The 11,206-nt window shown below is 41.8% G+C and overlaps 1 protein-coding gene across 6 annotated transcripts in view; it reads left to right on the top strand.

Moving 5' to 3' along the window:
* The window catches only part of RGS19 (regulator of G protein signaling 19), a 27,123-nt gene extending 17,271 nt beyond the window's left edge, over nt 1–9,852 (top strand). For all 6 annotated transcript variants that reach the window (XM_072414373.1, XM_072414374.1, XM_072414377.1 and 3 more), the window contains 4 exons: nt 5,886–6,004; nt 6,781–6,855; nt 7,101–7,335; nt 8,527–9,852. In XM_072414373.1, coding sequence (XP_072270474.1) covers nt 5,886–6,004; nt 6,781–6,855; nt 7,101–7,335; nt 8,527–8,715 — 618 coding nt within the window. In that variant the 3' untranslated portion in view covers nt 8,716–9,852. The remainder of the gene's footprint in view (nt 1–5,885; nt 6,005–6,780; nt 6,856–7,100; nt 7,336–8,526) is intronic.
* Nucleotides 9,853–11,206: the final 1,354 nt, after the last annotated feature.

The raw sequence follows: 11,206 nt of genomic DNA, 5'->3' as shown, positions 1-11,206 counted from the left end.
CCGTTCATGCTCTATGGAGAGGGGAGGGGGAGAGCGACGGAGCGGCACCCTGCTGCGCGCTCTCCCCTTCCCTTTCATTACGATCGGTCGTCGTCCATCGTCCATGGATCCGCCAGGATTGGCGGACTGTACACACGGCAGATTTTTGCCCGATAATTGGCCGATACCGATTATCGGGCGAGAAAAATTTGCCGTGTGTACGCAGCTTTAAACACAGATCAAGAAGGTGAATTTGCATGTAGATTATCAGAGGAATTGGAGAAAGGTGGGGGGGGGAAATGGCTTTCCAATCTTTAAAGTGTGTGATAATACCTTCAAATAGTTCACACAAAACTGATATTTCACTATCACCGGCTGTGTCACTGCATCACCCACCAGATAATATCCCATGCGGACTCCATTGGTGCTATTTCTGCAGAAGTTTCCCTGACCCACCCACAGATTTTATTAGAATTGGGGTTCAATTTATTTGTAAATGACCAAGAACTGCGACAGAAAACGTAAAATCCATTAATGTCATGTTTAGTTGCAAATTTACTCATAAGCCATATCCAGTGACATGTTCCTTTGTATTCTCTTGTATAAAACTTTGATTCCCGAAGTTCCGTTCCTGTGCGCTGGGAAGTGGACGGTCCAATCATTGCACAGAAATGTTGCTTTTTTATGCACAGCAATATATTGCTGTTTGTTGTGCTGGTAAAGTGCGCTTTGGCACCCCCATCACACCAACAATACACATTGCCATAGCAAGCACATAATAATAATAATTATAATAATAATGGGTGCATATTACACTGCACTTGTGGGATTGTCCAAGTGCTAAAACAATCAAAACCAAGTCTACAACTGAAAACTTTCCTTTTTCTAGGGTTCATCAGATATTCAGCCTTTGTTATCTGGTAGCTGTACTGTACTTAATGGCCTACTCTTCCAGATCTTAGTTACCCTTTAGTGGCAACTCTTTAAATGAAGTTCATGGGTTTTTATTCTTCTGAATAGATTGTTTTTTCTGGGTTTTTTTGTCCATGCAACTAAAGGGTATTCTAGCACAGTTTTCAGATGCATGCAAAGCATTCTCATGTTCTTCATGAGCATCTAATAATATTCTCTACATAGTAAATACATTTTTTAAGAAGTTGAACATACCTGTGTAACTAACTGGATACAGCTTTAAGTTTATCTTACAGTTATGTAAAATTGCCCTTTGATGCATCATTCAGGCTCATTGCCATGAAATATTTTGCAGCAAATGAACATTTTTTTTTACACAACTGGTTTTCAACGTGTTGCTGCAAGGGAAGGATTACTCCATGGTGTACTGCCTGATACTCCTTAAAGCGGAAGTGTAATCTGCTCATATTTTCCTTCCCTGGTTCCTCTTTTTCCCCCTCATTAGGCTGCTAAATGAGATTACTAAATGAAATCTTTTCATTTTCTTGACATACCTGATCTGGGATTAAGATCCAATGATATCGTCATTAAATCTGTGCAATGCAGGCAGATGGTGGCTGGTTGGAGGGCCTGACAGGGTGCTGTAGCTTTCCAAAAATGAAAAACTGGAGTGATGTTGCGTCCCTATGATAGAAAGAACTGAAATCTGGTGAATAGAAGTGGTGTGCCATGCACAGTTGAGCTGAGTAGCAAAGATCTAGATGATGGTGGATGCCCTCCAGCTGGAAATGAGTGAGATTCGTTCTAACTTGCTCCATATTTCAATGGACACTATCAGAACCTTCTGGCAGGTCCTTGTACCAGAACTGATCAAGACTTGGGTAAGGCTTTAGGACTAATGAATGTCCTCCTTTAATTCCCAGTGCAATGCAAGTCAATGGCTTGTAGTAGTTGGTTCTTGTTCAAGACGTTTTGCGGCTTTCCAAACCACGTCATTGGTTCATGGTTTAGAGAGCTGCCATATATCTTTAACATAACAAGAACTAATCCAGTTGAATGTAATTACTAAGACCAGGATGAATAAGAGCATTCACAGACATGAATGTGAATGTTTTATTCACCTTTGAGGTGTTTATAGCTATGTGCCCACTGGGAAGGATTCACTTTGATTGCCCACCCAAGTAAAAGTAAATCTCCCAAAAAATGGAATAATCCCAATCTGTCCACACAGGAAGATTGACCTTCACCTTCTGTTTTAGGAACAACAGTTCAATATCAGGATTTTCTTTCCTTTTTTCCTCGTAGTAATGGTCACAAAGTGAGACCGAGACCGTAATAAAAACCAGAAAGAGTTTTAAACACTTTCAGAGTTCCACTTTTTTTTTACATATGATAAACATGTTACTTTCACAACTATAGTAGGAACATTAACGTTTCCTAGTCGGGGAATAAATAATTCCATGTAATAGTAATTTACAGTCTGGAATTAAATTTGAAGAGTGGCATCAGTTTGGTTATCACGGGCAATGCAGACGCCTTCCTCTAGCTTATTGTAGGTATTGTACTTACTGTACACAGCTATGCTTTGTGTGTGTGACATTTTCGGACGAGGTTTTGCCTGTGTGGTTTGTGCGTTGGCGGGGCATGATGGAGATTTGGGGAAGTTGTGGCTGCTTTGTTTTCAAGGCTTCCTCTAGAGCCTGTTGTAAGCTTGTTTGTGATGGGTCGTCCTAGCGTCCTATCTTGGTGTGTGTTGTATTGTGCAAACTAAAAAACTTTTTTTTTAGCTCTACTTCAAGGAATATAAAAGATCTAATATGTGCTTTATCGTATCTACCGCACCGCGTTTCATAACCAACAGTATGTAGGTCTATACCCACGATGGCATGCAATGACTGGAAATCTTCAGCCATCAGTTCCACCCCTTGTTTCCTGGAACAGAGTCTTAGTAAAGGGGCTCTGTATACTGGTAAAGGAGATCTAAACCCTAACTGGATTCCATTTAGTCATTTCATTTGTTTAAACGCTATTGGCCTGATTCCATAAAGCTCTCCAAGACTGGAGAAGATAGACTATCGTGGGAGAACCCGGGTCATCCAGCAAATATAAAATTAATTTGGTTCTGGATTGATAGATTTAACCAACTAATAGCAAATGATTTCTTGGTTTGTTGGATCACCTAGGTTCTCCTATGATTGTCTATCCCCTACAGACTTGGAGTGCTTTAATAAAATGTTTATTGTAATGCAAAAATACTGTTCTCAGTACTGCTGAACATCTTAGAAAAGCCTCGGCCAAGGCTCCGGTCCAGATGGTGCCATCCTCTTAAGAAAATTCCAGCCTAACCCAGTATAATCACTCCCTGGCCTGCCCTCTTCATGCCTATAGCCCTGCTGACCTCTGCATGTGTTTGTTGACTTAACGGGCCAGTAACATCAATCAAACTCTGGTAAAATTTGTACTAAAGGCCATCTCTGGTTTTGTAGGTTGGTTGTGGAAACACTTGGAGCTGTCTGCTGTACAGACACAAAGCTGATTTTGCATCATTTTCCATAGAATGTTTTAGCTGGATCGGAAGGACCTGTAGGTGGGTGGCAGCCTTTATATGGTGACCCAACTTTTCAGCCGGGTGGTTACTAGAAAGTACCGGCGGGTGCACCCAGCTAAAAGGTGCCGGGGAGAACCCTGCACATGCTTGCAGTCACCATACGTACTCTTTAAACGGTGCCAAACCCATCGTCCTTGAACCTACATCATTTGTGTATGACCCATGGAGATGAATCGTCTTCAAAAGCATCCAAAGAATGAACACAACAGTCTTACTGGCAAACTTAAATTCCCCTCCAGACTTCTTTAGAATCTTATTTTCATTTCCAAGAATCTGTTCATTTCCAAAGTTTTCTTCGCTGGGGGTTATACTACTGTATCTTTCCAAGCAGCAAAAAGAACCCACAAAATTGTCACCACCGGGTTTTGTGGATTTGCAGTAATTTTACTTTTCTTAACTCATATAAAGGGCTCTTTTCTTTCCTTGTAACAATCTCATCCCAGCTTCTGACAACCTGACAGGCTGTAAAACAAATCCTGATGACAAAATGGCCGTCTTTAAAGCATCCGGTCAGATGCCAAATCCCTTTAAAATGTGATTAATTCCTGTAGTATATAATCCCATTGCTAATCTTCTTAGTGTCAAGTCCTTTTGGGAGTTTGTAAATAATATTTGAGGGTTAGAGCCATTGTTTCATAGCCGTATGACTCCGAGATGTATTATATCTGACATGTTACTGCAAACGGAAAAAAAAGATTTTCAGAAGAGGAAACTACACCCAGATAGAAGTTCCTCTTGCAACTGCTGTCTTTGGTTGTGCTGCAGGATTTCAGTACTTATCACCGAGTGGCCATCTTGTTGATCTGAGATAAGATATGAAGGCGGTCGTGTTTGCTGATGGCTGCTTTGGTTCTTTGAGTTCTCTGTATCAAAAGATGGCTACGTTTTCCTTTATTTGGTCATGAAACTACTCTAGTTTTTTAAAATATTTTGTAAAAGAATGATGGTAATAGTTTGGGTAAATTACTTGTCACTTTGGTGTCCCCCAACCTCTACCAGGAAATGAAATTGCCAGGAGAGCGTGTTTGTAACCCACTAATGACATGTAGGATCCTCATGGGTGGGGCTTTGTTCTTGGCTCTGATAGGATTGGACGAGCTGAGTTTGAGGAGAAAAGGGGGGGTAAAGTAAAAAAATGGAGTAAAGTACATGGCAATAAATGATGGTTAAACATTTTGAAAAGCCATCTGCTTAATGAAACCGAGTTCCTCTTTATTACTTCTTATCAGATGATAGTGAAATGCAGTATGGAAATTAGCAGTGCCGGGTGTAATTTAGAACAATGGTTTCCAATTGGTGACGGATCAGTAATGTAATTTGCATAGATGAGGTGGGGTCAGTACATCTCACAGGTAAAATCACCGTGCCCTGTGCATGGGACATCGCTTGTTGTCCGAATGTGAGTCCTTTGGGTTGGCTTTGTTCTGAATGGTCGGCCTTGAGCGCCCACCAGGTTTGGACCACAAAAGAGCCCCAAACCGGTCTGCCGCAGGATTGCTATCTAGACCAGGCCATCAAAGGTAATGTTTTATTCTTCAAGCTGTTATCTGACCATCATTGGACTACAAATCTCAGTTTACCCATCCATACATTTGTTGTTTTTATAAAGAGATCAGCCTGAAATAGCTGCAGCACGTTGCCTTCTATCAACCAATGACGTTTATCTCTCCTTTGCTGACCCTTCAGATAATCTGCAGCGATGGTCAGGTCGAGCGCTTTGTTTGAAGAATCACATAGGGTCATGAAATCTATTTAATCCTCCCGGATTCCACCCGTGAAATTCACATTCCTTATAATGTATATCTGTGCTGAGGACCAATGCAAGCGAGGATTTAAAATCCAGTTGGTGATTGTTTTATAATTGCAGTGAACCAGTCGTTGCCATTTTATAAGTTCACTGTGGTGAATACAATCACTTTGTGTACGTTTGTAGCTGAATGTCTGGAATGCGAAGCAGTGTGGCTCTGTGACACCTAGGGATTGATTTATTAAAGCTCTCCTAGACTGGAGAAGATAATGTGTGAACCTTGGTGATCCAGCAAACCTAGAATGGATCTGGTCCAGGATTGAAAACATTTGCCAACTGATAGAAGGAATCCTTTCCGGGTTTTGCTGGATCATCTAGGTTCTCCCATGATAGTCTATCTTCTTCAGTCTTTAATATATGCTCAGCAGACTAAACCTTTTCTTAAGACAAAGGGATAAAGAAGGAATAAAATATATTACTTTTTGTTTTTTATACACTGTCAGCCTGTTGGTGCTAGGACATTGTGATGTCATCTGCTGCAGTGATGTCATAAGCTCCCAACCAATTGATGGTCTAGATTTTGCCTTTGTTCTGTAGCCCTGCATGTTCTGTTCTGCTGACATCTGTCTTCTCTCTCAGTATACAGGGCCTGACCCCAGTGAGTCTCCCATGTCACGATATGACAGGACCCAGCCAACCCGGAACCACCGGACCAACCCTTGCTGCCTCTGCTGGTGTTGCTGCTGCAGCTGTTCCTGGTACGTTCTCAACAAAATGGTCTCTTTATTGCAGGGAATACAAAATAACTTCAAATCCGTACTTAACATACATTATATAACATCCCTACTTAACATCACTATATTAAACGGGCAGTGTTGTTTTCAGTAAGACAGCCCCTGTCTCATCCATCTTCCATGGTCCAATATTGTACATAAATCTCAGGGTTCAAGGAGAAGTCATACAGCTCGTTCTATAAAGCTGATCATTGTACACATCTGTCCATGGGATGTAAAGGCCATTGTAATAAAATATTTATATAGATATATATATATAAATTTAAATATATTAAATATATAGTTTAAATATATTTGTATATTTTTCTTTTTATTATGATGAACACAGATGGCCAAGCACAAGTAAAGTAACTGTTGCTGTGCCTTGTCTAGGTCACCCAGTAGCCTGGGAATCCTTTCTCATCTATGAGGAGACCCTGTCACCATACTATTAGTTTCAACAGCAGTCTTCTTTTTAATCATAACAGGAATAGGGAAATGTCAGCAAAAGATTGCTTAAAATGTCTGTATCAGACCTATCCTTGCAACTTTTTATCTTGGGACAGAAGGCAACTCTGGCTAGGGATTCTGGGACTTTTCACACTTCTGCTCTGCTGGTTCTGATTTTGGAAAGGTTCCCATGTTTTTATGTTTATTGGTTGCTTTGGGTTACTCTATGCTTTTTATGCTGCCTATCCAGCCTTGTGGTTTTATCAACTATAAATAATTAAGATTCCATGGTCTTTTTCTTCTGTGGCCAGGAATGAAGACCGCACTAGACTTCGGAGGCTGTCTCGAGAAACTAAGTTGGAGACCATCCCTCACTGTGAGGTCTGGTAAGTGTGTGACAAGAGAGAGCGCGGGGTAGAAAAGCTGCCATATTGACGGAATTCAGAAAACGTCTACTTTAGTTCTGCAGAATCCTCTGTAGCCAGAGAGCACCTCATACAGATCCTGCGCTGTAATTTCTTGTTTCACGGGTGACTTCTATCTCACCATTGGGGAAATTCTCTCTGTGATCTTAATAGTGGTTGGGAATTTACAAGTCAACCTTGTTTCACACCTTTATCTGTCCACGCAGCTCAAAGCCGTCCTCGGAAGAGGTGCACAGCTGGTCTCACTCGTTTGAGAAGCTGATGAAGAACCCCGCCGGTCGCAACGTGTTCCGCGAGTTTTTGCGCACCGAGTACAGCGAGGAGAATATGCTCTTCTGGCTGGCCTGCGAGGAGCTGAAGAAGGACAACAGCAAGCACGGCATAGAAGAGAAGGCACGCATCATCTATGAGGATTACATCTCCATCTTGTCTCCGAAGGAGGTAAATGTGACTACGGCTAGAACCCGAAGCCAATGTTGGGTCCTTTCTGTCAGCCGGGACACCAAAAATCACCACTACCATGCTCCGTGCTATCAGTAGTAACAGCTCTGATCCCTGAGTACCATGTAGCCAACCTTTGTCCCAAAATCTCTGATAATTAATAATGGTTGATGGTTTTCATCGCACAGCTGGAAATCATCTCGGGGCCAATATTGTACATTTTACACAAAATAGGGTTTTGATTGAAAAAATATATTCAAAAATATAATATCACCCCCATTCCACTCCTCCCTTTCCAAAAAATGAAAAATAAGTTAAAAGTAATAAATAATTTTTTTTGTTAATCTCTGTATAATGGTTTATGTTGTACTGATTCATGTTTATGGTTTTACTGCCCTCTTGTGGACATTATGCTAACTGCACAGAATGTTGAGCAAAGTTCAACTTTCTTTAAAGTTAAAAATCTGTGAACAAGCTGTCTTTTTTATTTGCAGAAGAGACATTTTATGACCTAATATATACAGAATATAATTTATAATACTAGGATAATTGGTTCCTTATATAATTAATAATTGATCTCTCTTCTGAAAGATCTAATTGGCTATCATGCCAATCCATTGGCTTAAATACTTTAACAGATCTGGAACAAATAGACATCAGGCGTCTGGTTTCTATTTTGAATTTGAATTTTTCAGAACTGAATCCAGAATCTTGGTATTGCATACAATAGCTGATCATGATTGGTTATAGGGAAATGAGTCTGAGCTGTACTTTTAGAGGTTTGTGCTCCTTACTGGACTTTTATAACATGGGGGAACCCTTGAGATAACTTTCAGATCTTCAGGGACCCCCTCCTATCATTTCTATATCCACAGCTCAAAGTAGTGCCACGCTGCAGCTGCAGGTGAGTCCTTTGTATTTCTGAAGATTTGATGTGTGATCTTCGGCATGTTTCTGAACTCCGATCTTTCCCAGAGTATTCCATAACTTTTTTTTCATCCTTAAGATTTGCAACTGCCTGGAGAAATCAGAAACATTTGTCAGCAAATATTATAAATTTAGCAAATGCACAAAAATTGTCACCATTACCGAGGGCAGTTTGCAAGCTTTAATGTTTGCGTTTGCAGTGTTGTTCTGTGATTGGCCGTTGGCTTGTTACTTACCTTTGCTGTTCTCTGCTGCCTCCTACAGGTCAGCCTGGATTCTCGGGTCAGAGAGGTGATCAACCGGCGGATGCAGGAACCCAACCCCCACACATTCGATGATGCCCAGCTACAGATATACACCTTGATGCACAGAGACTCCTACCCGCGATTCCTCAACTCGCTCATTTACAAATCGCTCCTGCAGAACATTTCCCGTTCCAGCTCGGAGTCGTAGGTGTGGGGCTTCGGAGACAGATACCTGAAACGCACATTTTGTATACAAGAGGAGGGGGGATACGGAGGACAACTGGAGCAAGAATCCCACCCGCTCTCTCTCCCTCCAATCAGCTTCAGGGGCCCGTCCCACAGAGCAGAATAAACTTTCACGGGGCGATCCTTTGCTCTTGTGGCATTAAGACGAACGTGGATGGGAGGGGGCGCCATTTGACCTCACACCCCACCCAATCTCCTCCCCTATGAAGAAGAGAGGGCAATAGGTACTGTATTGGGGGATTTAACCTCAGGACATGAATACTACTGAATTCCCCGAGTGTTCCTGAGAGAGGGCTACGGTGATCTTGCAATTTACTGCCTTTTTTCTGGGAAAGGGCTAGATTGGGGGGGAGGGGTTAGGGTCGCGGGACACGTATGTTAAATTGCGCTCTGTACTTGGCGGAAGGGTTTACTAGCTGCCATTCAAGGAGGGAAACTTTACACAGACTTTATACCCCCTGTCAGTTAATATTATGAATTGATACTCCCCTCCTTGTGCATTGGGGGTATTTAAAGGGGAGATGGGGGGAGGTACGATTTTACTCAATTTAGGAATTTTATATTTGTTTTTGTTTTTTTCACTTTCTGAATGTTGTGGGCTACAGTCGATCTCCTCACTGGTGTGGAAGATTTTTAGGTGACCTGGGGAAAGGGGTGGGGGGCAGAAGTCCTGCTGCCTTAGTACATAATCCACTTACTCATACCGCCCCCGTCGTTTACAGTCCGGGGCTCTGTTTACAGTGACGACTTTTACCAACCTTCTGTCTAAATCGTCAAAAACTTTTGGCCAGGATCCACTCGGAGGGGAGGAGTTTGAAGACTCATTACTTTGCCTGCGCGTCCTGCCCCCTAGTGGAATCGGGAATAATAGGCGGGTCGATCGGGGAGGAGTTCTGTCGTCTCCTTTCCCCCCCTCCTGCTGGCCAAACTTCCTGTATCTACCAAATACTCCAGCACTCCTCAAGCGGATGTCATGACCTGACAGTGTTACTTTGTTTCAACACCTCCATGAAATTTTAAGACTTTTTATAAAAAAAAAAATATATATATGTATAAATATATATATATATCTCTATATAAAGTGAAGTTGTGGATGTTTCATCTTCGTCTTTGTCGACAAATGTGCGTGGTGCTGGGTTTTTTACGCAATGGTGACCCCTGGTGGCTTAAAGTGGATCTACATCCCAATAAGGTGGTATTTAACTTGGGACTCTCATTGCAGCAAACATTTAGGAGCTCAGTGGCCAATCAAAATCCATTTTAATGGGATGTAAGAATAAGAATTAATTGTAAGTATTGCAGAGATTTAAAGAATAGTTTTTTTTTATATATAATTTATTTCCCACAGGCATTAAACTGCACCACATGGGAAGAGCAGCCATGATTAAATGAGATTACCAGTGCTGTCATTTAAATTCTATCAATATTGATAATCATGAATTGTATTTCCATATAGTACTTACCTGAAAGCGGCCCATTTGGTTGCTGCACCTTTAGCCCCTCCCTCCTTCCTGCAGGTTGGCGCTACTATAAGGAAAAGTCCCATGTGGTTATCTCGGTGCTTAAATTGAAAGCAATGATGGCTACTTCTTCTTTATGAGAGTTGTCTGTACCCCTTTATCACCCTGCTTGCTGTGTGGCCCCCCTGTGGTGCAGCTTGCATCATTACGGGTCACCCCACAATCTGCCCCAACGGAATGTACCCACCGCCAACTATAGGTGACAACACTGGTTCTGCTTTAAATGAAAGTGACTTTCCAAGCAAGGTACCTGGCTCCTGTACAGCAGGGGGGTCACTAGGTATTACTAAATACCCCAAATCCTGCACAATGTCATAGCATTCACCCATGGATTTGGGGTATTTGGTAAACCTCAGGAAGGTGGGGTCACATCCAGCATTGGTGCATGGGGGGTGATGGAGAGAATCAATGTCTGCTTCAAGTCACCACTACAGATTGATGGTGTTTTTTTTCTAAAATTTCAAAACCAATTGTAAGTGTGTGAGGGGTGAGAGCTCAGAGACTAGCGCCCTCTGTCTGTTGTAAAGGGGATTCCTATATGTCTAAGATTGAACCCAAAAGCTGCTCCTATTTGTGTCATTGAGCACATAGGGTGGGATTGATCATTGGTTGGCAGACATTGAGCGGCATCATTTCATTTTTTCAAATACCCTATTGCTTACTACTTCTGTCGTCTGCACTAACTAATCCGGGATTTTTCTGGGTGGTTTCAGGTCTTTCTCTTTCACACCTTAATTGAAGAAATTTAATCCAATCATATCTATAGAAAGCAGAGTTTACTCATTGATTGCTAGTACATATTGATGGAGGATGCTCCTAATTGTTTTTTTTTAAACCTCTGCATACTGCCGCCTTCTGAAATAGAAGAACGAGTAGTTTAGTATGTGAGCGGGGGTTGTAGCGCAGAGGGTAAGAGCTCTGATTGGTCTGATG

Source organism: Pyxicephalus adspersus, chromosome 6 (genome assembly GCF_032062135.1).
Source record: "Pyxicephalus adspersus chromosome 6, UCB_Pads_2.0, whole genome shotgun sequence".
Classification (NCBI taxonomy): domain Eukaryota; kingdom Metazoa; phylum Chordata; class Amphibia; order Anura; family Pyxicephalidae; genus Pyxicephalus; species Pyxicephalus adspersus.
Note: the sequence above shows the minus strand (reverse complement) of the source record. Positions and strands in the feature narration are given on the sequence as shown.